The sequence below is a fragment of the Lipophrys pholis genome (genome assembly GCF_963383615.2).
Source record: "Lipophrys pholis genome assembly, chromosome: 1".
In the NCBI taxonomy this organism is placed as follows: domain Eukaryota; kingdom Metazoa; phylum Chordata; class Actinopteri; order Blenniiformes; family Blenniidae; genus Lipophrys; species Lipophrys pholis.
In genome coordinates, this window is record NC_137635.1 from 36,220,330 (window position 1) to 36,248,076 (window position 27,747).

A 27,747-nucleotide genomic window follows, 5' to 3' on the forward strand; every position below is an offset into this window, starting at 1 on the left:
CAGAAAACCGATTAGTTTCATCAGATGAAATGAATAAAAACCAAAAATAAATAAATCTGTAGGCGTAACCTTGGCTGTAATTTCAAAATAGTCCAGCAGTACAAACAACAGACTAATGAGTCGAAATTAATCAGAAAACACGCCACCACCCTTTCAGCTTCATTTCCTTTGCATACCAAGTCCCTGCTTTGACATTTCCGGGCTTTTGTGTGTGCGTGTCTGTAGATCCATGTTTCGTGTCGTGTTATGGGAGGTTTCTTCAAAGTCCTCGCAAACATTTGTCACTGTGGATGAACTCATCATGCAGGCCGTCATTCACAAAAACAACTTTTTATTGTAAAATACTTCATTTATAAAATCAGTGATTTAATCCCCTTGGATTAACGCTCATTTTTAAACAGTAAATTCTGCTGCGGGAGGTCCTGCATATTACAAATGCTGCTCAGAGGCTTTCCACAGATAATCTCACATTGATCAGATTTAGAGGTGTTGAAACAGCAGACTTCCTCGACCGGGACTGAACACCGCTGCTGTTATAATGGCATGTCTGTCACTTCACTTTGATGCCACTTTGCCTTCAAAACTGATCTTTGAGATTAGATAGGAGATAACGATCCTCTGCGATTTCAAGGTTTCGATCACTTGACTGACTGGGAGCCGTTTACTCTCTAATACAGTGGATCTTAAACATTTCACAGCCTATTCCACCTCGTAATAGGTTTATCTCTCCAATACATTGTGGAAATGGATTTTGGTATTTGGTTCCCCATTTGCTTGGAGTTGTGTTTAAAGCCCAAAAAATGACTTACTAGCAATCCAGCAGAGAGTCTGTAACTAGATATGTAATTTTACTACGTTTATTAGGGGTAACTTTCACAATTAGGAACTTTTGTCATATTTTTAACTACGTGGGACATACTGTATGACACCATTCTGATCACATAAGGTAATTGTAGAGATCTACTTTCTTTTACACTCTCAAGGGCAGTTCAATAACTCGTAAAAACTAAGAAAACACACACAAACAAAAGTCATCAATATGAGGACGGTAAAGATCTGTTTTGGATACTTCTATAATTCAAAGTCATTCACTTGAACCAAGTTTCTTCACACTCAAAGTCCAATAAATGAACGTTTCAGAGTTAAAGAAAGTAAGGAATATTTTAATGTGCATTCCTTTTTCAGAAAATAACGTCTCATTACAAATAACTCTACACATAGTTGAAAAATTGCAATAATGGCTTCTGGAGACAGAGGTGACCCTGATATACCAGAAAACAAATGGTTAATAGAAAAAAATTCTGAACTGTAAGTCTCTGGACAAGCACTTAGTGAATTATAAAAACTAATGTTTGTGACTAAGATACTAATAATCTGCAGCATTTTCACTTTCTGTGACGATCACACGTGGCACTTCTATATTTTCAGCCATAACCAAATTACAGGAGCATCTAAACTACTGATTATAGGTAATACCGGCACATGGTAATTTTAACTGACTAATATTAAGAAAAAGTATTTATCTTAAAAGCACAAACATCTTCCACTGTCATCCAAAGTCAGAATTTCGATCAATTCTGATGACATTTACATTACCAACACTGGTATTAAAAATATTTGCATTTTTCAGCGAAACTGGGGATCTTCTTGGCAGCCACGAGCCATCAGTGAGTACTCTCCTCCAACAGGTGTCCAAACACAGTGATGAAAGAGCATTTTTGCAGTGCGGCCATGTAGACATGTGTCGGGACGGGGGAACCACAGCGGGACAGGATGTGAGCTCCCTGTACTCGCCAGGCAGTGCATTGTGCTCCGGCCGCACGGCAGCAACAAGCCCCTCTTCTTCATAGAAACTGTGGTTCTCCCAAATGTCAAGTGGCACTCTAGTTTCTTTCCTCCCGACGTTGCGGGGGGAGGCGTTCGTGCGAGACGAAGTCGTTCCCCCAGCCTTGCCCTCTTGGTTTCCGTGGTTGTACCGTACGTCCGCCAAGTGCCCCTTCCAAATACCCTGAACCATCTTGGTGCTAGGAGTAGATAGTGATGACCTCCCGACCTCCGCCTCGGACCAACAGGACACGGTCAAGGCCTTCCATTAAAACCTCCAGGAACTCCATATCTGAGAGAAAGGATCGAGTTAAAGGCACAACTGCAAGTGGTGCTTGGCTTTGCAAAACCTGGAAATTAAACAAGATACACGATAGAATAGGTTCAAACTTTGCGTTACGCTTGAGAATGTGTCTAATATTTAATCTGTGAGTGTGTCTGGAGTTGTGTTTTGAGAAGGATACAGTTCTCATCTCCTTTCTTGTTCTTTGGCGGGCCTGGCATGTTGAGCAAAACCAGCTGTGCATTGTGGGATTTCTTGACCAGCACCTCATTGAGCTTCACTGCTGTGTGCATCCTCCGTACATTCGACTGGTTGCTACATGAAGTCAGGGATGAAAAAATTATTTCAATTAAAACTATGACGGGACAAAGCAGCCACTTCCAGGGATCAAACAATGAGGGGTAATGGATTTGCATGCAGCTTTTATAATGTGTGATTATCACCCAGCGCCTCAGTTAACCTTTTATTGAGGTCGTGAACATATTTGGTAACTTGTGTAACGTTCCTCTAAACATAGGACAGATACAATATATGAACAATAGTGGTGCTAATTATTGAGACACTTTACATGATTGATGCATAAAAAGGTTAAAAATGTGATAAACTCGGCTTGACAAATGCATTGTATACTGGAAACTGCTGCATACACTCAATACGTTAGTGTGTACATTATTGTGAATAACCCACAGTCTTGTAGGACAGTAGTACTCAATAATGTAACAGCTCCTTACATGTCATGTTAGGAGATTTTTTTTTTTTAAATCTGGATATCGGAAAAAATTTGTGATTTGTCAGTTTTATGCCACTTTGTAAATGATTTGATTGGATAACTGCCATGAAGTGACGTATCCTTGAGCGTCACTTCAGGGTTAAACATTTTCAACGAATTATCTTAGTATGCAATATCCAATGCAAGTATGAAGCAGTATGAAGGGTTAGGTTGTACAAACTAGGGTTAGTTTCAAACCAGAAAGCCATCAGAGGAATGAATTTCACAAGCATAAGGAGTTCATGCACATGCAAACAAGTAATTAAAGACAACTTACAGACTTTCATACTCTCTGGGGAGGGGAGCAAAAAAACAACAGAAAAACATCAATACTCAAAATTGGAGCTTTAGTTTCAGATTTCAGTGGAGTATTTATAAGAACAAACTGGCGGTATAAAAATAAGGGACTGGATTAATGTACAATTACTTGGTTTGCAAATCATCTCAGATTACTACTGCATTACCAATACTCATAAAATGACCAAATACGCATAAAGTGATAACTTACAAATACACTTACTGAACATTAGACGCTCAAAACTGAAAGTGCGTTTCACCCTAATTCACATTCTGTTCACCAGATAACCATGACATAACATTTGTTGGAAACAAGACATTTGACCACTTTATGATAAATATTAGGACCATGTATCACATTGGGTAACGTCCATTCTTCTTGCATTCTTAGACGACGTTTTCGGACTCAAATCGAAGCTGTATGTACTTACGGTCTCATATTAAACATGTCTTTGACGTTCCCCATGCTTTCTCTTTGTTTGTTCTTCTCGTGGAACAGTTTTTCTTTGGTCCAGGTCATGTGGACCCGGTCTGGTGGCGCTCCAGTTGCTTTGTCAGCCATCAAAGTGTGAGACGCTGTGTTCCTGTCATGGATCAGCTGGGCCTGAGCAAAGGATGAGTCGACCATTTTTCACAGTTTTCTAACTAACATACGCTTAGTTTCAATGCTGTGCGTGGCTGCATCACACCAAAGATTGAAGTAAACGTCAACAAACATCACAAGCATGATTGACTGAGGGAAGCAGCGTTATAATAATGAATGATAGGAGCGCGACAAGCAATACCTGCGTCGCTAAATTTAGGCTCTACAAATAAAGACGCTGCACTTCCAATCCTGTTGAGTGACGATCATGACCAATAAAGACAAAAACATTGATATAAACTTAATTAACATATACATATATACAGTACCCGTTTTACCTCTTACCTGGTAACTCAGTTATACAGCTTTTCAGAGTAAAATTGTGAAAAAACAAAAAAGCTTTGTGGCAAAACGAGTATGGAAATATGTGTTTGATAGATTATTTTCTTGTCGTAACAATGCTTCTCGGCAGAAAATCTTCTATAATCCGAAAGCTTGTTTATTTTCCTATTGAATGGTGCCACAGTTGTAGGGAACAAACATTTGTGGGATGAGCAGAAGAGTTAAGAATGCTCATTGCCAAATCTTCTCGGCCAAAGCCACAGTAGAAAGGTTAAAAAGAAATATCTATCAAACACAAATTTTCTTACTTTTTGTGTGTATCTTAGTGGAAAAAAAGAAGAATGTCAGTAGCAAAAACCTTCCACTCTGCGAGCAAAAGGCTCTGCTCAGTCTTGAATGAGTTCACAACATTAAAATGAGACGTCTGAGACAAACAAACAGCATGAAACTACGTATTGTCGGACCTGGACGGGTGAAAGACCACACTGTGGTTAGTTTAGAGAATACATGGTTAGTACTGGAATTGAAATGAATGGAAAAAGAAACCACGCCGAGTCTCACGCAGACCTCTGCTGTACCACTGGGATTGTAGGCCACATTTAAAAAGCCACTCAGTGAGTGAATTTGTTTCCCTCTTGTGGCGGCTGCCGGTTTTTGAGGTCTTTGTCGACGACATGGTCGGGAGACGGTGAGAAGGGAGGACAGCAACACCCGCGAGTGGAGTTAAATTCAAATGAGGAGGACACCGTCAACAGAACCCGAACCATACCGGCCGAGTCGGCTCAGCTTCCGCTGACAGAGCCGTGTGAAGCACCGCGGTTGGTGTGAATGGATTAGCATGGTTGAGGACAAATGGTGTGATGAATAGGTGGAGTCATGGCACCATGGTCGATTGGCGACTACCTCATCCTCGGGTATGGACTGAATGTTGAGGGGCGGGGCTTCAACACGGTAACACTTCTTCCTCTTAATGGAGCCACGTGACACATCTGTGATGCTCTGAATCTGAGCGGCGCCAATCACGGCACAAGATTGGGGGAAAAGTTCAAAGGTCAACAAGGGCAGAACAGATACTGAAGGTATGATAGACCTTTTTCTTTGGGTCCGAAACTTAAAAGAGTTTTATTCCTCTTTCTGTCAGTGGACCAAAGCTGGAAAATGACACACCCTGATAATGTTAGAACCTGTGGAGTCTCTGCTATTATTTGTTGGATATCTTGTATGATATTTGAGGGACAAAATAATTGTCTCAAGTGTCTCAACTTTAGATGTAGTGGTACTCGTACGTCGAGTTGTTGGACCTTAATGGTCTGAAATAGAAAATATTTGTGGCTCATCATATTAAACATTGTTAACAAACCAAGTATTAGTCAGAAATGCTATTAAAAAAATATACACAGCATTGCACAAGTAATGCTTCCTAATGCATCGCAACGTGCCAAAGCTCCCCATGACAATCAAGAGTGTGCGATCGTACCTCTCGCTCCCTCTCAGTGCGTGACAGCTGCATCTGTTTCAGCATTTCGGTTCTCTGCTCCATCACCAGCGTCTTCTCATAGGTGAAGGCTGAGATGTCACTGTCGTGCTGCGGAGGCGACAACAGTTTTGCGCTCAAAGAGTCAACAGCTGCAGACACACAGAGCGAAGCACCGTCCAAGCAAATCTGTTCAAAACAAGAGACTCACCATCTCCACCACCTCCACTATTGCATCCAGACGTAGATTGTAGATAAACATCTGCAGGTCTTTCTTCATCTGGATGGAGTTGTCATCCAGCTGGGCCACCGTGAAGATGCGCATTCTGCACTTCCTCCACACCTACAGAGAAATATAATAAGCAGCCTGACACTTAAGTGTTATAGCATATTTTCACATTATTATGCTCAGTAGGGAAGGACACATCTGCACCCCGAATATCCACTGAAATCTTATTTCCTGGCTAAAATTAGATGTTTTATAGGAAAAGAGCCAGACAACAGTCCTTTGTGTGAAAATGGTGCTTGAGGTTTAAAGATATAAACAGCTCTTGCATAAAATCTCTTGTTAATCATGTGTTAAAGTTCGTTTATTAGCACTCATCTCTGGCCAGAATGAGTCAAACACAGAGCTGAGGCTTCCACTGTAAAAAAATTATTTAAAATAAAAAAATTAACTAGGGCGTGATGACCAAGTTTCAAAATTCAGAGTTTAACTGAATTCAATTGACAATAAAGACATTTTAGTCGAGGCCTTAACATTTTTAACTGCATACACAAAGAACACACGTACGCACGCACGCACACACACACACACACACACACACACCTTGTGCAGGCTGATTAAAAAAGGCAACAGCATGAGGAGTCCGCCATCGTGCACGATCCACCACACGTCAATAGTCCCGTCGGTCAGACGCTCCTGATTCCCAGGGAAATGATCGATGTTCTTGGCGACCAGCAGGGCCTGATGTGCTGAGGTTGTCTCTCTCACCGTCTCTGGTGAGACACATAGTGAACGCAGTGCGACTGAGCGTCATCGATGAAGCTATTCTTTACCTTTTTCATCCTTTTTCATCTTTCATATGATCTTTAAGAAATTCAAGGCTTTATATATACTACTTATTTTGCATGGAAAAACATACACGTAAATCAATTTAATTGACGATTCATCTAAAAACTTGAATTACAAATGTGAGAACCTAATAACATTATTTATATGAGTATTATAAAGTTGGGATTGATCACTTTTGGATCATGAATGTTTCATGAAGTAGCATCACATTGGTTCCAATAAATCTTTCAATTGAGGATCTATGACAGTAGAAAATCTTGGTTGTAAAAACTGGAACGAACATCAAGCACATTTGATGCGTGGCAACAAAAAAAACAATGATTGTGGGGGAAACCCTGCCGGCAGCACATAACAGGAACATGTGTTCTCATGAAATGAGCTTCAGAGAGCTTCTTGTTCAGAACATAACACAATTACATAGCATTACTTAATTGTTGCATCCTTTGAAGTAAAAATATATATATATATATTTTTTAATTCTTTTATTTTTAAACTTGCTTGACTTCATCTTGCCCCACTCTTCTTGCCGGTGTAATTTACCTATGAAGTTCCTCCTTGCGGTGGAGTCCCGGGCTTGTTTCCAGCCTGCTGGCCAGGCCATCAGGACAGTGTTGTGTTTCATTCCTCCCAGTCCTGCTGACTGGATTAATATGGAGAAGCCGTCCCGTAAGTTGGACGACACCACAACATGGGAAAAACCTTTGGTCCGCTCTGTAGCCAGGGCCGCTTTCAGATTCTGCAGGCAGAAAACAGAGAAAGGGCAAGTTGTGAGAAAAGATGCTGAACTGTGCAGAAAATCTGAACTGGCCTTTTGTTGTTTGTCTGTTTATTTGAATTGAAGCACTTGAAGTGACTAAATAGAAAACCTGACATGAGAGGTTAGAAACCAAGGTGAACGTGAATACATTTCTAAATTGGAGCATTATTATTATATATACTATTATTACAGGTGTCCCAACTTAATTTGATTTAGGTGTAACTGTACGTCTGTATGAGCTGAAGCATCATAAGTAGTATAGTTGCATCAGAATGTAGAGAGAATTTAGATTACTACAACGACAGATGTACCATGACAAATTTTTGAAGTGGATTTAAATTAACTTCGGCAAATTGCAAAGATTATTCATGTGTCATTGGCTGGAAAGATCATTGGAAAGTAGAGAAAACTGTGATTGTGCAGAGTCACAACAGAATTAGAAGGCAAGTCTCTGGAAGTTGAGTATAATTCTGTGTATTTTGTTTTGTTGTTTAGCTTTTAGTGTCTTGTAAAGCACTTTGAGCCACATTTCCTGTCAGACAATTGCAACATAAATAAAGACTGATTGACTGCTTGACCGTATTAAATGTGGCCCGCATGCTTCAGTAACGTGTGTCGATGATTTAAATGGCAACTATAAATTACTGTCAGACATGAGGCAAAACTAAGCCGCAGAACTGAGTGCGAGTAAATACAAAGAAAAGGTCACCAAGATAAAATCATCATGCATATTTTTAATGCTGATGGCCTTTTTTCGTTGGCAGAGCATCCACCGGGGGGAAGCGACAGAAGAAAGTGAGAAACCTGCTCTGCGGTCTTGGCGTCCTCCCCGCGGGTCATGAAGGTTCCTTCCAGGACCGAACAGACGATGGTCAGTCCCTTTCCCGCTTTGAGCTGTGAGGTGAAGGACAAGAGACGAGGGTGTTTCACCTCCAGCTCCGAGTCCAGTTTACACAACACCAACAGCTGAGGCCTGAGGACCCGCAGAGACAGGCAGAGAAAAATTAAGCAAAGCGCGGATGAAATGCACATTATTTATTTTGATTAACATTTACAATGAATGATTTATTTATACTGCAAACCAAAATGTCAGGGCCCCCCCCCCCCCCCTTTATTTTACCAAATGATAAGTCATATCTAATGACTAGTGGTTCTAATAACACTGCAAAAACCTTACATTTCCATAATGGATGTGGTTATGAGTACTGTAAGCATCTAAAAGCTTTGACTGTAGCAAAAGAAAAATAAACAACTACATTAAAGCCCAATGTTAAGTAAAAAAAAAGTGAGTATCTTCTCAACGCTATGTCTCACTTTTTTTATTTTGTGTGTTCGGTGGTCAAAGAAAAAGAAAATCACATATTATAAAATCTTCCAATGTTGAGACACTATATTTCCCAATTTTATAACTGTATTCTTTCCTCTCTCTGAAAAGGCCCCTTTTGCCATGCTGCCATTGTAAAAATCATTTGTTTTTAGTGGCTTACCTGGTTGAATAAATGAATAAATAAAGCACAATAAATCAGAACAAAAATAGTTCGAGTATAATTAACCGAAAAATTAAATTTTACATTGTTTTCATGGTGCAGGTTTGTGCAAACCCACAACTTCACTAACAGTTATGTAAAACAAATAAACAAAAATCTACCTTTTTTTTTTTTTTTTTTTGCATTTCATAATAATTTTTCTCAGACAAGGATCTGTCCCTGCTAACATTGGGGAAAAACAGAGAGACCGACTCTAACATACAGTTACACCTTTTAACTATTCAGAATAACTTAAAACGAGAGTACAATGAAAAAGCTAACACAGACACATGGAAAACATGCGCCTCCCCAAAAATACTCCCCCAGCTGAGGCTCGAGCTGGGTACTTCTTTCTGTGAGGCAAATCAGGTCTCCTGCACTTCCACTCATCGTTTTAGTTTCAAAATGTTCCAAATACGTGTGAACGGGCTATGAAAAGTCCTGAGGTCGCCCGAGGAGAGCCGCTGCACTCACCTCCAGTTTTTGGTGTGCAGTGGAGTTTCCTCCAGATGGATGAGAGCGTAACGCGCTGCATTTAAAGACAGACCTCTGATCCCATCTCCCCATTCCTTCACTGCCCTGAAAATGAAAGGCAGGCATTGCTTTCCTTATAGCCACGTAATATCAAGGATGAGTTTATACTTCCTGTGGCTTTTTTTGTTTGTTGCTATAATACGATCAGTAATGCATTGCTTCAGCAGTAAACCCCAAGACTCACCCTCTATATTCAATGTATTTGTAGATACAGCCAGCAATCACGATGGCAACCAGGGCATAGTACCAGGAGCAGATGAACATGAGGGACAGACAAAGACTCATCCCCAAGAAGGACAGCGTCCTAAAGCACACACAAAAACACAGACTGTTGAACAACCCAAAATAAATATATGAAGAAATGTTTGCAGAGTTATTTAAAACACATTCTCACCAGTGATAAAACTTAAAGCGAGGTCTCCAGTTCGGAGCACGCAGCAAAGTCTGAACAGCACAGGCCAGGTTGACAAACAGGTAGCACATGAGGAAAAACCTAAGCGGATAAGAAATAATAACAATAATAAGAAGAAAAATACTCGTTTTAGCATGAAAGACAACACGCTGAGAGGCATTTCCACACACATGGAGAGGATGGGGGCCACATCGTCCAGAGAAGCAATGAGGATTCCTATCTCACAGATGCCCACCGTCAGCAACAGAGCCCAGGTGGGTTCACCGTTCGCCTTCCCATGACCAAACACCTGAGAGAGACAATCATAAAGGGAAAAAAAAAAAAAGGCCTTATTCCAACATAAATAAATCTGGATTTTTGCAATCAAAAGCAATAATATGTTCTATTATGTTTTACTTTACAGCCGAACGTCTCTCTGGCTTTTGTCCTGTTGTGATTGAGTGTGAAACTATTGTGCGTGTGATTTTATAGTTAAGTAATTTAATAAGCGATACCAAATGTGAATGATTAATGTCATAAGGAAAAACAACATTTGATACAAGAATAACACATTTAGATACATTGGAAAAGAACCAAACCCATAAAACATGTTGTCAATATTAATCAAATTTTTTTGAGTGGAGCAGTAATGTGTGTTACATTTATTTTGTCACAATAGTTCATTTCGCTATATCAATTGATATTCTTATGATTTGGTAAATACTTATTCACTGTGTGTTTATTTGACATTCACGTTTTTTAACTTGATTATTTTCAGTATTTTATCAATTTACTTATATTGTTAAATATATTTCAAGCTTCATTACACTTAATTAAAAAAAAAAAACACACATTTGCTTCCATCTTGCCACTGATGCAGCAAAGCGGAACACCGACACCATCTGTCAGTCGCCAAACTGGCTCCGGGACTTTTTCAGTATATTTACAGAAAATATTCACCAGCCATGAAATTGAGATTAATCCAGTCAATCTCGTATAATTAATGTCTCCCCCCCACCCCCACCCCCACCCCCACCCTTTTTTTTTTTTAACTTTTCATTATCTCCCCATTCATCTGTGAATCACTTTGAATTACATGAACCAGCATGAATAGCATTGTATAAAGGTCCATTGATTGTAAACTAAATCATATTCAATTATAATAAATGACCAGCAAAGAGTAGATTTTATTTGATAAACTCTGTTACATTTTATGAAAGAGGAATCAGAGAAGCCACGCCACGATGACTCATTCGTATCTTTAAAAAAAAAAGGGAGTCTTTGAAAGCCTAACCTGTAAGAAGGGGATGATGCCATCACGGGCGATGGCCTGCAGCAGGCGGGGGGCCCCGGTGAGGCTCTGGAGCCCTGCCCCACAGCAGGAGAAAAACGAGCCGATCACAATCACCCAAGGAGATGGCCAGGCCAGAACACCGATGACTGGATTCTTCTTTACTGAGAAACCAAACCTGGAAAATCCCCAGACATGCACACTAATTAGGCCAGGATTTGTAATGAAAGCACATTCTGCCGTTTTATTTTGTATACCTTCCCCCTCCCATAAAAAAAAGAAAAGAAAAAAAAAAAAGAAAATCATAATCATTTAAGATAGATACTTTCAAAGAGTCGTCATACAATTCATCAGAAATGAACAAACTGTATTTGCTTACTTGTCTCTCAGCACCACTCCTTCAATACAGGCTCCAAACAAGACGACACAGGAGATGTCTGGCCGTGAAGTTTAGACGGAAAATATCAACAACGTAAGACACAAAACTAAAAATTGATTTGAGAAATACAATCAGTGTCTCTCCAAGTCCCTCTGAATAAAGAATTGACTTCTAATGTTTGTGCTGGAGGATACAGATGAAAGAGGTGGTGAGGATTGCCAATATCGTTCCTGTTGGGATGGACTTTTGTGCATCTCTGAGATCACCAGATCTGTTGGATCCAGCCATGATCCCTGATATGAAACACACACAAAGATGAATTTTACTCAAGTTGTTTCAAAAGTATTGAGTGATTTAGTATGATCGCACGGTATCTAGAATCAAAATAAGTATATATATATATCCATCTTTGCACTACTTTATCCAGGTTGCGGTTTGCTGCACACAGGACACACAGTCACACACTCGTTCACTAATACGGGCAATTTAGAGTCTCTAATGAACCTTAAACACAAATACGTTTGTCATGGAGTAAAACTAATTAGTAAAAACTAATACATACATACGTCTTATAACGAAACAGCTTAATCACGTTACTTTGTTAACTGATCCTACTTTTGTGTTAAAGAGTCATTTTATAAAAGAAAACACTGAAAATGTGTATATATATATATATATATATATATACACACACACACACACACATATATATATATATATATACACACACACACACACACACACACACACACACACACACACACACATATATATATATATATATATATATATATATATATATATATATATATATATATATATATATATATATATATATATATTCTTGCTTTACTTAAATAATCTACCTGTGACAGAGGGGAAGTATATTCCCACCAGCAGCGTAAAGTAGGTCGCAATGTCATTGAGGACATAAATGTCATTGAATTCTTCAGGCAGTTCCTCGGGTGAAACTGAAGGCTGGCTTTTCTTCTCGATCACCATACCAGCTGGACCGTAGTCGCCCCACAAGTTGTCTGAAGAAAAAGCAGAAAAACATCATCATCATCATCATCATCATCATCATCATCTCTTAAGAGAGCATGTTTGGAGTTCAAGAGACAATTTACCGTACAAGTGAACCTTCCTCACCTTTGATAACTCCACTCAGCAGCCCAGGTATGGCTTGTATTTCCGTGAAGTTGTTTAACATGTAGTACTCGTCACATGTTGCGTTGGGATACTGGCTGTTACAGAAGTGGCTACTGAGCTGAGTGGCAACTGTTGTGTTTTTGATATACACGATTTTTGCGCATATTTCAAAGTTTTCATTCTTCAAAGAGCGATTCCCCAACAGACAAACACTGCGGATGAGATGGGGCAGAGGGACAAAGACTATGGCTTTAGGTGGTTGCAGTTTTTAAGCAATGCCTAATAAATCATCGGAACATTTTTATGCACTGAATAAATACGTGCTGCTGTGAATCAAAGCCAAAAAATGTTTTCACCAAGCGGACTGGAATAATCATGAACTTTTCACACGTCAAAGCTTTTTTTGAGACTGCATTGGGACATTTAAAATTCATTTCGCTTTATTTTCTGAAACGAGTTCAACTGTCCATGACTATAAACTTGGCGATAGGATGTCAATAAGTAGAAACAGGCGAAGTGTGTTTTATGAAAAATATTCCTTTATCACCACTATCACATCTATATTCATCTATTTTTGATCCTACAATTTTTTTTTTTTTACTATTTACATGTGTACAAAAATAATAATAAAAAGTTGAAATATAACCAAGGTTAATAAGGCTCAGTTCACCAAAAAGCTAATAAATAAACATCCACCTGCAATCTGTGGCTGTCTGGACAGACAGCTGATTAACGTCTCATCTGTAGCGCAATGAATCGGTGTCACTCACCTGAACTCTGGCGGCTCGATAAGCGTCTTGATGACTCCGGCATAAGTGGCCATGATGGAAAGAATCACACAAGACAAAAACACGAGAGCCAGTTTGTTCACATACCTGCAGAGAGAAAGGGAAATAACGGTCAGCCTCTATGCTGGTGCGTGTGCGTGTGCGTGTGTGTGTGTGCGTGTGCGTGTGTGTGTGCGTGTGTGTGTGTGTGTGTGTGAGAGAACACTCACTTCACCCCCACAAATACAACTAGTGCCATCAGGAGGAGGCAGCACGTCCCGTAGACGCGCATGTTGTTGGACATTGCGTCACTATTGCTGCCTTTGAACACTGTGGCTGTTGGGACAATGTAGATCTGGACGCAGGCAGACAGCGAAACAGTGACATGAGACAATGACGTTGCGCCACAGGACACTCCCGATGAGTCTGAAATCCTGTGTGACATACCAGCAGGATCTCTATGGTTCCCAGTATGTACAGGGACCCGGCGAAGGTGGTTCCCAGGTAGAAACAGAGACCCACCGCTCCTCCGAACTCTGGACCCAAAGATCTGGAGATCATGTAGTACGAGCCACCGGCTGCAGGGAGAGCAATTCCTGGTCAAACTACTGAACGTCGGTGAACACATACTGTATTGTTAGGTGCATAAAACTTATTATCATAAAAAACTATATTCAAACAACTCGTTCAATGTTCTAAATTGTAAAACAACTGTGTATCAATGACTGAGAATCTTTTAATAACTCGCCTATTTATCTATTATAAATGTGTTTTCTCTTGTGTTAAGGCACACACCAGATTTAAGTATTTTCACGTCATGCCGTACTAAAAAAAACACATAATTTCTGATTCTTTTTTTGCAAAATGTTATTGAACTAATGGAGTTTGTGTTTTTGCAGAGTCTTTGTTTGCTTCTTTGTGTAGTTAAAACAAACTGTTATGATCACAAAAGGCTACTAGCATTTATTTATTTTTAAATTATGTGTCCTTGAATTAAAACTGGTAAGACTCTGGTGTATCGGACTAAAATTTTAAGACGTAATATATAGCAGAGGTAAATTAAGATTAAACACAGTAAATATTAACATACCTGGGACAACGCCATTGGTTGCTATGGCACTCATTGAAATGGCCGTGAGCAAAGTCTGCATGACAAAAAGAAAATACTGTCAGTGGAGGAGTAAAACCTGCTTCTTCCAAACTAAAACTGTAAAAAGGTACTTTTAAAATGTTGATATTTGACATGTAATCGATTTGCAAATAGAACTTCATGAAAGTGAAGTCACTGCCTTTAATTCTGTTTTACTTTAAATTTACTCAATATGTTTGACGATCAGTTTGCACCGATGCAATCGGCCACTTGAATTCCCCAAAATACTAATCAAGAGGACGTAACAGCCACCAGTGAGCATCACACACGTTTCTTCATGTCACTGGTGTGAAGTTCCCGGCAGGGCGATTATACATTGTGTTAGGATGCTGTGTGCCATTTTCGCTTATCATGTCACATGAGCGCTGAGCATTTAAGTTCACGCTCTTTAAACAGTCCTTCCTCTGTTTTGCCATCTGGACCTACTGACGTAGGAACTGTGGTTGAAAATGAGACACAAATTTTCTGCCTATTTTGAGGACTCGCTCCTCGAAGCGAGGACACAGAGATTAACGCTCATGCCGCCATAAATTAAAAAAAAAAAAAAAAAAAAGACAGTATTGATGGAACTCCAGTTTATTTACCACACTGTAAACTTCACACCCGGCCGCAGACGCGACATTGTTCCGTTAGTCTAAAACGATGGCTCGGAGGGAATTTCTTGAACTTTTTTTCGTCATCATACACAGTAGCCAAAAAAAAAAAAAGCCATGTTTTGAGATTATGTTGGGAAATTAGGCGCATTTTATTTGCCGCCGCAGTTCTTTCTACTCGCGTGCGGGAAGTTGAGACGTTCCGCCGTCTGAGGATTTCGGTCACTCACACAGATGCAGCACATGAAGACGATGGCGAAAGATCCCAAGATTCCTGCTGTACCAACAATCCAGGTGAGACGCAGAAAGAGAATCACACCCAGGATGTTCTGCATACAGGGCAAGTAAACCCCGATGAACGTGCCCATCTGGGGGACCTGAAAATGGAGAAACACATGCAGGATGGTGAAGGTTAATAAGATGCATGGAAAGAAAAGAAAAAAAAAATTGGGGGGCAAATTATACTGTGTAAAGAGTGGTGATGGGCATTAAAGAAGTTGTTTTCCCTGTATTGTACAGGTTTATCAAAGGTAACTATTGACAGCAGTTTTTCCTTAAAATTAAAAGTTCTTAAAATTCCTTAAAATTGAAAGGAGTACAGTGCATTCCTGTAATTGATGCTGTTCCAGTGCTCAAATTAATGGGAAGCTGCACATTTGCATTGCATTTTACAGGGACCATCGGTCAACGGGCCTTATGTTGCACGAGACCCGAACAGGAGGGATCGCTGTCACTTAACAGCAGAAAACATGCGGGCAGTTGTAGACATGCCGCGGACATAAATCCAGCGGGTCGAGAAACAGAGGGAACAAAACGGAAATATAGACTTTTCTTTATTTCAGTTTATTGCAAACGAAAAAGGGAAGAAATTCGTTGCTTGTGAAAACATTTTGTGTAATATCGACATACACGTTGATGGATAAATACTTGAAAACTCACAAACACTGATAAAAGATTTGATGGACTAATTGTGCTTAGTTGTTTTTTTGTATCTACAGGACGTTTTAGAAGTTTTATAAATGCAGAATAATAAATATTTTTGTATTAACATAGTGGTCCAATTATAAGACCACCCACTTAATTTAGAAGACTTTTTATTGACAATTAAACGGCAACATGAAAAAGAGCAGAAATCTCTCGTCTCAGAATAATAGATGACCTGATTCTATCTGACCCATTTCCCGGACTTATACACGGACCAATACGGTGTCTGGAGTAAACTGATGATTCAGGCTTCTTCTATTGTCCTCAGCCTTGAATACAACTCAAAACCTTACATGGACAGACTGCATACCCTCCACTTCTTCCACAAAATCAAGAGAGTACGTACCATTTTCCGACCTATGAGCGCCTTGTCCTGTGCTTTCTCCATTGCACTCAGCTGTCTGTCTAAATGCTGCAGAGGGCCTGCCGTGGATTTCCACATCTCCCACATCTCGTCTCCTCCGTTACAGTATCCCTCTTTATCGTCTCCGTTCTCTCCCCCCTCACTGTCTCTGCATTGTCTGTCCTTTTCATTTGAGACTCCAGCTTCAGATGTTCATGGCTATGAGCTATCATTAAGTGGGCGGGATTAGGGGAAAGCATCATCAATGCTTCGACAAAGAGCTACAGTCCAAGGTCCTCCTGTCTCTCACCCAAAGGCTCCCAATGGTTCGTGTCAGCGGCGCTGCACAAGAGGCAAGTATTGCTGTTATTGGAGCGTATTCTCAATGACTTTATTGACCTATTTAAATGGCTGCTGACGGCAGCAAGTATACATTTTGCCACTAGGAATGTGGACGACCATAAATCAATGAGTTTTTCTTGGTGTTTTTTTTTTTTTTCCATTCTGATTCCAGAGTGTTTATAGGCTATAGTCTTTCTTTTGGGTTTCGTCTGTTTTCATTAATGTTAAATGCAGCTGTTTATAGCGCCTACGACTCAGTATCATCACCACAGTTTGCACTTTTTGCTGCTACAAGACACAGGGGTCTTGGAAAAACTTCTTTTTTTTTTTAATAGGAAAAGACCATCCTTGAAAAGGAAGCTTACCATTTCAGAAAGCCAGCTGGATGACAAGGCCGACCATTAAAGAATAAAAAAAGAATCTGTGTCTGCTGTTCACTACTAGTACGTGACATTATATCGTGGAAAAGAGAAGAAAAAAAACAACAACCCTAAGTTGATTAAAGTACCGAGATATCACTAAATTATGTGCTTGGGTTTGGATGTGACTTCACATTTATGCAAACCCCAGAAGAGTCACTTCACTTAAAAAAAAGCAAAAAATCAGATTGAAATCATGAGATTCGGGGTATGAAGGTAAAAAAACAAAACAATTGAAAACATTAAAAAAATGAACTTTCTTAGTTACTGTAACTTGATTTTAGGTGTGACTGAGTGTTTGTGGTTAATTGTGTGAAGTGAGCCCTGGACGTGCTGGAGGAACTGTCCCGGGTGTGTCCTGCCTTTTGCCTTGCCGATGAAGGACAAACTTTTACAACCCTCTGGTCTGCGCACGAGTTCCTCCTCGTGTCGGTCTCAAACATGATCTGATCCAGGGAAACTGACTAAAGGTCAGAGAGCCAAGAACCACCTACACTCCGTAGCTTCGGCTGGCACTCAAACACCACCTCCTACATCGTTGGAGGTGTGGATCTCCTCTCCAGGTTAATCGCCTCTTTTTCAAACCAGCAGTGGAAAAGTGGAATTTCTTTTCTTTTTTTTCACACAATAGGCAAACTATTTACAAAGCATAAAGGAATGCAGAGAACCTTGTTTCCTTCATTTGTACCTTTACCATCTGGAGCACTTTCACTTTCCTTTCTGTTCTTCCTGTATGTAGTCACGTTTGGCTTTAAGGCATCGCCACATAGGATAAGATATCTGAAGCCATAAAAGCAGTGACTAATGTCAACACCAATAAAAAAATAAATAAATCTAGGCTTCATCATTAGATAAGAACCCTGAACTGTTGAGTAATTATTAGTGCAGCTGTATAGCGATACACTAATATAGTAGACATCACGGTTGTTCTTTCTATCGTTAACACCAGTTCTATGTAGCAGTTCATACATTGTCAATATATTCTTGCATGAACCTTTGGCATCTGACATCATTTTTCATCTAGTTCCTCCTGAAAAGGATAATTGCTCAGGCAAAAACAAATCATCAAGACTAACGTTGTTCTGATATTGACGCCATCGTTTTTTTTATTTTGTTACCAGGGATCTCTTCATTTGGAAAATCAAAAGAATTTCTGCTCTGTGATCAATAAAAACATTTCTGTTAAGAAGTGTTGTGTTGTTTGTTTCATGATAAAAGGGCCCCAATGTGCAGACCGCTCGGGCTTCAGTCAAATCCGCATGGATGTCTGCAAAGCGGTTTGAGAAAAAGAATAATTAAAGACTCCGGTCAAAGAGGCCGAGAGATGAGCTGTTTTCACGCGCTCGCGGCAAATATTCATGAATTCAAACTTTATATTTAGCAATTCAATATTTCTTTTCCTATTTTGTTTCGGTAATAAATTCTTACATTTTAACTGCTTCGCCATTTCTGTATAATGAAAGGTCAGATTGTTTGGCCTTCATTAGATTGTATGGTTGAATCGTTCTGTTTTCAAGCCTGGTGTGACATAAAGAAATACTTTGGGGAGAAGAATAATCGACTTTTTAAGCATATCCTATTCCTTCTGGAAGACGGAAAACCAAGGCTTCCAGGTGAAATTTACAAACCTAAAAAAAAAAGGTAGCCAATATACATCCACACTCCACTGAAACATCTGAACATTCAGTATCTATTGAATGTTTCATAAAGCTCGATATTCTACATGAGAACAAACTGCGGATGAATGAAATATAAAACCTTCTTCATGCAGATTGTCGCTTTCCTTTCAATATTGACTCTGCGATACAGTGACCGTCTTCAAATGTGAACCAAAGACATCACCCACTCCCACGTCCTCCGAACCTTTTGCAGTAGGCTGAAATACACAACGTGGCTTTTGTGCTTTTGGTCAAAACTGAAATGAGTTCATTGAAAATGTCATAAGATGAAAGACCTTTAAAAAAACAGTACATTTCCTTTCTGACACTGCAGTCTGTTCTTTATTTCCCTCGTGACACGAGTCCAGCGATCAAAGTCTGCGTTATTTCAAATGTGTACAGAAAGTTTGCTGGACTGAAAAGCCCCATTTATTTTGTTGCATTGCGGCTTTTTCCATAATCAGAGGAGTGTGCATTTTATAAATATTCAGAAAGATGTCAGATCATGAGCATTGGAAATAATTGTGCAAAAAGACTCATTTATTTAAAAGCTACACAAAGTTGACATAACTCGGGTTAATGATTTAAAGGTGGATATCTATAAAATAGTCCACCTTGAAAGATTCAGTCTTGATGCATTGTGCAAACATTTTATTGTTACAAAGTTGATTTTCTGGAAAACTACGCCTCTTCAGAATCAAAGCAGATGATGCCTACGGAAATGTGGACAGAAATAAAGAGACGTGTACCATTGGTGCGACCCTCCTGCCGTCATCCTCTCCCTCTTCATCCTCGCATACACCCGGGAACAGGTTGGTGTAGTTCGACAGCTTGTTGAGGAAAGACGACACCATGGGGGTACTGTCCATTTCTTCCTGCAGAGAAACAAACCACGGATTTGGAGCTGCGACCACATTGCTACTGCATTAGCCTCCTGACTTGTGGATTTCTACATACGTCACAATTGATGTTTCACTTTTAAATGTTTATGACCTCAGAGCTTATTTTTCTACAGGCACTTCGAGATCCAACTGCTGTATAGTGCTCACTTGAAATGGACAGGGATTAGTTTTTATTTATTCTTTTTTTAAGATTGAGCTTGTATGTATATTACCCTCATGTTTAGATGTATTTTACAATGTTGGCTGATAAGTTATGAAAGGCAACAGCTCTTGAAAAGTCACACTTTTAATCCTCACTACTTATATTAATCACAAACAAAATCTATAGAAACATATTTAGGAAACTATCCCCCAGATAAGAAGCTTCATTCCTGTAGAATGTGGTAAAAACCCAGTACTGTGTTGTCCCACATGAAAAAAGCATAATGTTTATTTTTTTTAAATCTTTAATAAATGAGATCAGTGAATGAATGTGACAAAACATCTGTGACACCTTGTCTTTCATGTCTGTGGCATCAATTCACATCCTGCAGGGATTCATATTACATTCCACGTATGCTGCAGAGAATTGATGTTCTCTATAATAATTATAATGAGCTTGGAAATTTAAAACAAACAAAAAACACACTGGTGAAATGTATTTTGTCTTACCTCAAACAGAGCCATGTTCTTGCCGTCATAGTTCTCTATGCTGTTGTCCGAGGTGATGAACGGACTCGACTCCCTCCGACTGTCGTCTCCTATTGGGATACAAGATAGAAAATATCAAAACACACAGGGACACAACAGCTTGTAAAACAAAATGAAAACAAAATGTGCTTTCATGTATTATTGTTAACCGCTCAGTATAGTGTTATTATATTATTGTTAAGAGCTGCAGTAGTTAGTCCGGCGTTATTGTGACAGAATTGTACCGCGGGCTGGACCCGATATTCAAGACATGCTTTCATCCATGTCAACGCTGGCACATTATTTGTGTGTCCGTTTAGCCTGACCTTAAATACTTTTTCCAAGGCCTAAAATACATCTCTTATGCAATAAATGCATAAATGAACAAAGGGATTTATCGTTCAGATGTCTTTTCCATAAAAGACCAACAACACTGACTGTTCATCGAAATGTTCTTTAAGCAATGAACAAGAAACTCATTAAGTCGCTCATTGTATGACTAAATATAACTGTTACACTTAATTTGCGTGCAGAAGTTGCAGAGCTTTTAAGTGAATCATGCCATGATGTGGATGGCTGCAGTGACGTCTCTGCTTCTTTTCTTTCCTTATCATATCCCCAACCTGAAGTGGAAATAATGACAAATGGGTGCAGCATGCACGACATACAACAGATTTCAAACACCAAAATGAAGCTGTAGTTTTGCAACTGTTACAATAACTTTCAATTATTATCTTGAAACTAGAAAAAAATTCACCTAAACTACTTCTCAAAGTTGGCATGTTAAAGATGCATCTCAAATAATCAGAATATTGTGTAAAAATAGTTTTGGGGTATTTCTACGCATAACATATAAACTAAAAGGTTTCAAGCATGAACATTAACTGTTTGAAATTATGATAATGTGCTCAATATGTCACTGGTTTAAAATAAATAAGACAAAAATGATCCGATTTTGTGAAATATTGAAATATTCTCAGATACCATATTTTAGTTTTTTGCTAAAATTATAGACATGAAAACAAACAAACAAACAAATAAAGAAGCCTGGAATATTTTAATTGATGTCAGATAAATAGAAAACATGAAAGTTATTTCAAATGTAAATGCTGAAACATGATGGGTAACAGTAAAAGATTAACTTATGGGAAAGACATTTCTTCAAATTCCACGACTGCAAATACATTTTTGCAGACATGTACATATACTTCAACAATAAAGGTCTAGTTTATTGTTTTGCTCCTATAATGTAAACATGGGCCTTTTAAGCAACCATGGTGCTTAACTACTTTGTGCTGAAGGCTTCCAAATGCAGTGAAAACCACCAGACGAGCGTCAAAACTAACATTACTAACATTTTGTTTTTTTCTGCATTTGCTATAACCTGCAGTATAGCATTAGTAATTCGCTAAGTTTATTTTTTTAAACCGTTATAAGAACTTTCAAGAGCAAAGGAGGTCAGTATTTTCACATCCGACAGACAAACTGGCTACAGTTGAGCCTTGTGCTAAAATCTGCTTCCGTTACTCTGTTGCCCTGTTAAAAAGACAAAAGCATTAAAGTAACATTAAAACATGTCTTTGACACACTGCGTTTCATTTTGGTTGGTTTTTGCCCCTGGTCGTCCTGCCCCTGATCTCTCAGCACACTGGATGTGGTGTATTATCTCACTGGGGAACTCGCTTGTTGGCTCTTCTTTAAAGAACACGCTGACGAACAGGAGTGCAAGGATCACAAAGATGAGATGGAAATCGGTGCACATGACAGCGTAAACATTGCAAAAAAGTGTAGTTTGTCAAACCAATTTGTTAAAGTCACTAAAGTAGTTAACGCACACAGCAGGTAAAGACATCAGGGAAACTCGGAGTAAAACTCTTGGGCTTTATAATTAGAATAACTACCTTAATTTTCCAATATATTTGCAGGGGTCAGGATTTTAACTCAGGTGAGAATTAATTGCCTGGACTCTTTTTAATGGGAATATAATGGATATTGACCTATATAATCTCGGCAGAGTGTCTCTATGCCAACGCAGTTACAGGGACAGAAACAAATGAATTTAAACAAATAGAATTTCTATACACAAAAAGCATATGAATGAAAGATGAAAACCTCGTGCCATGTTGTATATATTCTTGTCACTTCGACACTCGAAGTTGGAAAACTTTCTGATGTTCACCTCAGTGATACAAAACAATCAGTATTCAACATGTAGGATGAAAACAATAATAAGACAGTAATTATATACAAGCAAACCTGCCTTTAATTGATGGTTAAGCATGGCCGTGCCTCATACTCAGAGACTGAAGGTCACTCACACATCCACACACATACTGAGGTATTATGACAGAGAAGAAGCATGGGCACACTGACACGTATGCTCAGTACTGCAGTCAAGTGTTGATATCCACTTTCAAGATCAAAATAAATGAGATGCGGCCCCTTTTATCACAACGCAAAAGCTATAGTGGTTCAAAAAAGGTCCAATAGATTGATATTTATAATTTAGTAAAGGGTTCATTCCCATGTCGATGTGCTTCATTCCGACATTCCCAGTTTTTCCTCCTTTCTATTTAAACTGCGTTGTCAATGTAAACGTTGAGCTCTCCTATAAAAAGAAAAGGTACAAAAAGAAAATGCACATACAGCACAGGAGTTTTGCTGTGGAACACTACATTATGTTCACCTACTGAACACTTATTCCCTAACGCTGAGCTGAAATAATAAACATGTAATAAAACAAGTAGAGGCAAAGGCAGTAAACGTTTTTATGCAATACCGAAGTTAACCAGCAGATGTCTCCATTTCTATGTTTACAAGAGTGACGCCTTATTGGCAGTGAATCGCGCTCCACAAAGTGTTTTGCCATATTATTGAAGTGCTGGTTTTGTACGTGTTTAGTGTGAGATTTCCATTTCCCAAATACAATACGTTTAGTTTAGATTCAGTAACAAATAATTCTTGCCAAACCATGTCTTTAATTCACGCATTTCTGCAGTTATTGTCTTCAGTAGTTCCTGTAAATCCCCAAATGAACAAAAAAAGATACTTGTGCCACCTGCAAATAGAACCAATGTGAAAATGGTGGACCTATTTGTGGCTCATTCGGATGATTTTTACTTACTATGTTGCAGTAGTTTGGAGAATATTCAAGCAAACAAGTTTACATTGCAGGATAGAGAAAAGTGCAGGGGCCTAAACTAAAAATAAATGTTCTTCTCAAGCAGGACGGCAACTTCTCCTGGCGGTTAGCCAACCACACAAGGCCAACACGGTACAAACAATGCCACAGCGGATGATTAACATCCTCTCAATGTCGTTTAAGTGTGGATCAATCTATCCACAACCCAACCAGGGACATCACACTAAAGGTTAAGCATTTGCTTCATTTCAGGCCCTGAATATGACAGGAGGCGTGAATGCCATGTCAAAGTAGTCATAGTATATTGCAAAGCAGCCAACTCTCACTCATTGAGTAAGAAACTCATGCGTTTGACTCACATCAATGGATTCAACCATTATTCTCAACCCTGAATGATAGAGTTGACTTTGAATGTCCATTTGTGAATTTTTATTTAAAAAAATGACTCATTTAGTTTTTGCGGCCTAAAAATGTCAAACCCATTATACCCACTGTTACATCACAGCCTTTTTTATAGATTTTGATCTGATCCCATTACATTTATTATTATTCTTCTACCTCAAACAATCAGTCATTAGAAATAAATATTGGTTTTATAATGCACTTAAAAACCCATTTCTAAAGATAAGACACAAATCAATTACGTAATTTATGCGTGCATTGTACCCTCTTTGGCATCCTTCATAAACATGACAATGAGGACATTGACAAAAGTAGTTTGTAACTGCAAGATTACATGAATAATTAAAAAGAATGGAATGCATACACAGCACATCCAGCTGAGACAAAGTCAAACCCTTTTCGTTTTTATAGGCAAACGAAACTTCACATTCACATGAAGGTGATATCTGGCTTTAAGGATTCACACTGATGGTTATTTTCAGCATTTACACAATGCCAAACTAACATGTGAACAATGTGCAATGTCTCTTTTCATGTGAAATAGTGTCTCTATCAATTGTGATATTCAAACACACAAAAAAAGTCCATTTACTTCTGAAAGCCTTTTACACTCCATTATGTCCACATTTACATGCTTTGGAATTCTGAGAATCCTTTTGGAAACAGTGATGTATAGGTATTATGTTTTACTGTCGATTTGAAACCGTGTCACAAGCAGAAAGTCGGTCACAGGACACCGCGTCGGAAAAATATAATTTCTGCAGATTGTATCTGGTGGAATCAGCACTTTGTACAGACCGTCTGTGTCCTCCTGAGTTCTGCCTGGATCACAAGAGCATGCAGTGAAAGCACTCGCTACTGCAGTTAAAGGTCTATCATCATCTTTGGAAAACACATGTAATGGTTGAAATTCAGAGGTTTATCAATTTATGCTTGAGGTTGCATTATGATAACTATTATGTGCAGTACTTTATATTTAACCATGATTATGTATTTAAAAACAACACATTACAATCTTCAATATTATAGTGGGATCAAGCAATGGAGACCATTTTGTGCTTGAAAAAAAACAACAAAAAAACACAACATTGTTTATTGTATTTGCTTCACTTTTAAACTCAAATCAAAATGTTTAATGTTATTGAAACTCTGGACCAATTATCTTTGTTTTCAAGAATTTGCTCATTCATTTATAATTATGTTACAAAAAGCCAGACAGACATCGACTCATTAAGACAATAAAGTCTGGAACAATATGAAACCTTCATAAAGTCCATCAGTCAACACTGAGGTTCACATTGCGAACACATCCACCAGACCAGTTACAAACTATTTTAATAAACTCTGCATGGACAAACTCTTTTATATGGTTTATAGGTAACAGCGCGGATAAAACGGCACCAACGACTCCAAGATTGCTAAATTCAAAGGTTGCATGTGGCTGATGAAATGTAATCCTGAACTGTACATGTCCATACAGATCACCACAGAGTGTGCAATGAGTGTGAACGTGAAAGAACCCACGTGTATTTCGGCAGAAGCGTCAGCAACCTCAGGGGTTAATAACTTACACTGATGTAGCAGGGACACACAGCCGGCTCATTAACTGCCTGTTAATGAAAAACCTGGATTTAACTTCCTCATCCTAAGGTCACCTTGTGGAACTAGTAGGCTTAAAACTTTTATACTGCACATTATTTTTCCAGCATCACCAATACAATAAAAGGTTATGTTTAATGCCAAAACATAATTCTTCACCTTGCTGCCTGCACTAAAATACATTTCGGTCTTGGCCATGGTGAGGTTGCTATTGAACTGAAATTCTGAAAATACTTTTTCCCCCCAATAGTTTCTAAATTGACCATTATGGGGAGAATTGTGATGAATACACAGTATTTCAGAGTATATCTTTCTTCCTCTTGGTCATCTTTATTCAAACTAGAGTCGATCCCAGCTGATCTCAGTCCTGCCCAGAGAGGCATAAAGACACACTCGTTCACATCTTTAACTTATTGGAAGTCGCCACCGATCCTGACAAACATCACTATGGATGGTGGGAGGAAGACAGCCCCCCTGTAGGAAACCAAGCAGGCCAAGGCAGGAGATGCAAACCCCACACAGATTGACATTGGTCCACATATGAACACCAAATAACTGTTCTGAATACAATTAATTCTAAATTAATTTCCTGGCTTACAAACATCTACTTCATAAAAAATGATTACTTCCGGTAATAGAATTGTTGGTAAACTGTCATAAAAAACAAGTTGAAATTGAAGTTGTAGTTGATTGATGGTGAAGTTTCGTTGGTTAAAACTCATTTTTCCTGTGCTCTGTTGAAGATTATCTAATATGTCGGGCCTTTAACTTTTGCGTATTCGAACCTTTGTATAGAATGCACATTTGAACTCTTCACAACCTCTCTCTTCGCCGAGCTTCGCTTCGAGATGGGATCATTGTTAAATACACTGCAGTCCTGCAGGTCATGAGAAATCCAAGAGTCCCAACCAACAATCAAAGTAAAAACAGCTCCGGGGCTCTCCCTTCTGCCACACGCGTCTGCCTGCCAAGTTCCAGCCGGCTGAACTCCTGAAAACTGCCAGTGTGCCTTCGTGTATCTGAAGCACGCCCTCGCCTTAACTTGTTCAGTGTCAGCATGCTTGTGTTTCTACGTGTTAAATCAATGATGCACACCTATTCCCCCCCCCCCCCCCCCCCCCTCCACACACACACACACACACAAAAAAAATAAACCCAACATGTGGAGGTGTGTCAAACTTGATTAAGTTTATTTGAGTATGCAGTTACCCGAGTCAGGTCCTTGTGAAGTGTCTGCATCCTTTTCCTCTCTGAAGATCTGGTCAAGACTCACAGGTTTGCTTCCTCCGGCCTCCGCTTCACCATCGCCGACATCCCCCACCGGCACCACAGTGAAGTTGGTGGGCATCTTTGTTTTTTCAACTGAGGGGGAAAAAAAAAAAGAAGAATAAACTGAAAGAAGAGGAGTCTGTTGATGACGCTTGCACTTGTCTCTGGACTTTCACCTCCACAAAGAAGAGCAGGAAGGAATCCAAAGGAGGAAAGTTAGAAAGGGTTAGATTCCTTTCAAGGTTCTGCTGGAGCCATTAAAATTGCTTTGGGTCCATATATTTGGTTTCCTTTCTCCTTCTCAGTTCAGTCCTCTAAGCTCAGGGTAAAAGTGCCGCCTCCTGCACATGCAGCAGGCCAAAGTCTTCCCCAGTGTGTCTCCTTACTTTTGTCTCCTTTCCCTCCCTTTCCCCCCCTCCACCCCTTACTGCTTCAAGTCTATTGTCCCATGTGACCCTCTATTTACCATATGAAGGGAGCTGCAGTCCTTACATGGAGAATCCTGGAGCTCCTCCTTTTCCTCTGACAGTCCCACTTCTCTCACTTACACCTTCTCTGAAAAGGTGGAGGAAAACAAACTAAGTATCCATAAAAGAGTCCTGAAGTTGTCCATAAGAGTCCACATAGGAGAAAGACTGGGACCGAGTTTTGACAAGAAGACGTCCTCCTCTGGTCTCTCTCAGCTTTGCTTCCTCCCCAGGCAAGCCGCCGTGTTCCTTGTTTCTTCCAGGTAAAGAAAAGAGGGTGTTACCTTTCCCACAGTGCATCATGGGTAATGGGTGATGTTCGGTCTCGGCAGCAGCAACACTCAAACTGTCACTCGCGTGCTCATTG

At 39.4% G+C, this 27,747-nt stretch overlaps 1 protein-coding gene across 7 annotated transcripts; it reads right to left on the reverse strand.

Moving 5' to 3' along the window:
• Positions 1 to 316: 316 nt before the first annotated feature.
• LOC308112513 (solute carrier family 12 member 7-like) lies at positions 317 to 27,662 on the reverse strand. 7 transcript variants are annotated; one of them, XM_080468080.1, is made up of 28 exons: positions 27,380 to 27,656; positions 26,854 to 27,006; positions 20,484 to 20,572; positions 19,680 to 19,805; positions 15,415 to 15,561; positions 14,532 to 14,586; positions 13,889 to 14,019; positions 13,672 to 13,796; positions 13,445 to 13,549; positions 12,675 to 12,886; positions 12,392 to 12,559; positions 11,720 to 11,818; positions 11,526 to 11,583; positions 11,150 to 11,324; positions 10,047 to 10,165; positions 9,859 to 9,957; positions 9,649 to 9,768; positions 9,405 to 9,509; positions 8,209 to 8,377; positions 7,188 to 7,383; positions 6,402 to 6,571; positions 5,784 to 5,915; positions 5,576 to 5,683; positions 5,002 to 5,103; positions 3,605 to 3,777; positions 3,154 to 3,168; positions 2,289 to 2,422; positions 317 to 2,116 (listed from the first exon to the last, which is right to left on the reverse strand). In XM_080468080.1, the coding sequence occupies exons 2-28, from the start codon at positions 26,990 to 26,992 to the stop codon at positions 2,025 to 2,027; spliced, it is 3,363 nt and encodes a 1,120-aa protein (XP_080324206.1). In that variant the 5' UTR covers positions 26,993 to 27,006; positions 27,380 to 27,656; the 3' UTR covers positions 317 to 2,024. The 7 variants fall into 7 exon arrangements, 4 of the variants coding, with proteins under 4 accessions (XP_080324206.1, XP_080324207.1, XP_080324208.1 ...); XM_080468081.1 differs by lacking the exon at positions 27,380 to 27,656 and adding an exon at positions 27,090 to 27,306; XR_013935493.1 differs by lacking the exon at positions 3,154 to 3,168 and having other exon boundaries at positions 3,601 to 3,777.
• Positions 27,663 to 27,747: the final 85 nt, after the last annotated feature.

Excerpts from the sequence above, each read along its gene's own strand:
- LOC308112513 (XM_080468080.1), bottom strand. The coding sequence starts at position 26,992 with ATGCCCACCAACTTCACTGTGGTGCCGGTGGGGGATGTCGGCGATGGT. Across the intron at positions 13,797-13,888 it reads GAACCATAGAGATCCTGCTG|ATCTACATTGTCCCAACAGC; the intron begins GTATGTCACACA and ends GCCTGCGTCCAG. Across the intron at positions 6,572-7,187 it reads CGCAAGGAGGAACTTCATAG|AGACGGTGAGAGAGACAACC; the intron begins GTAAATTACACC and ends GTGTCTCACCAG.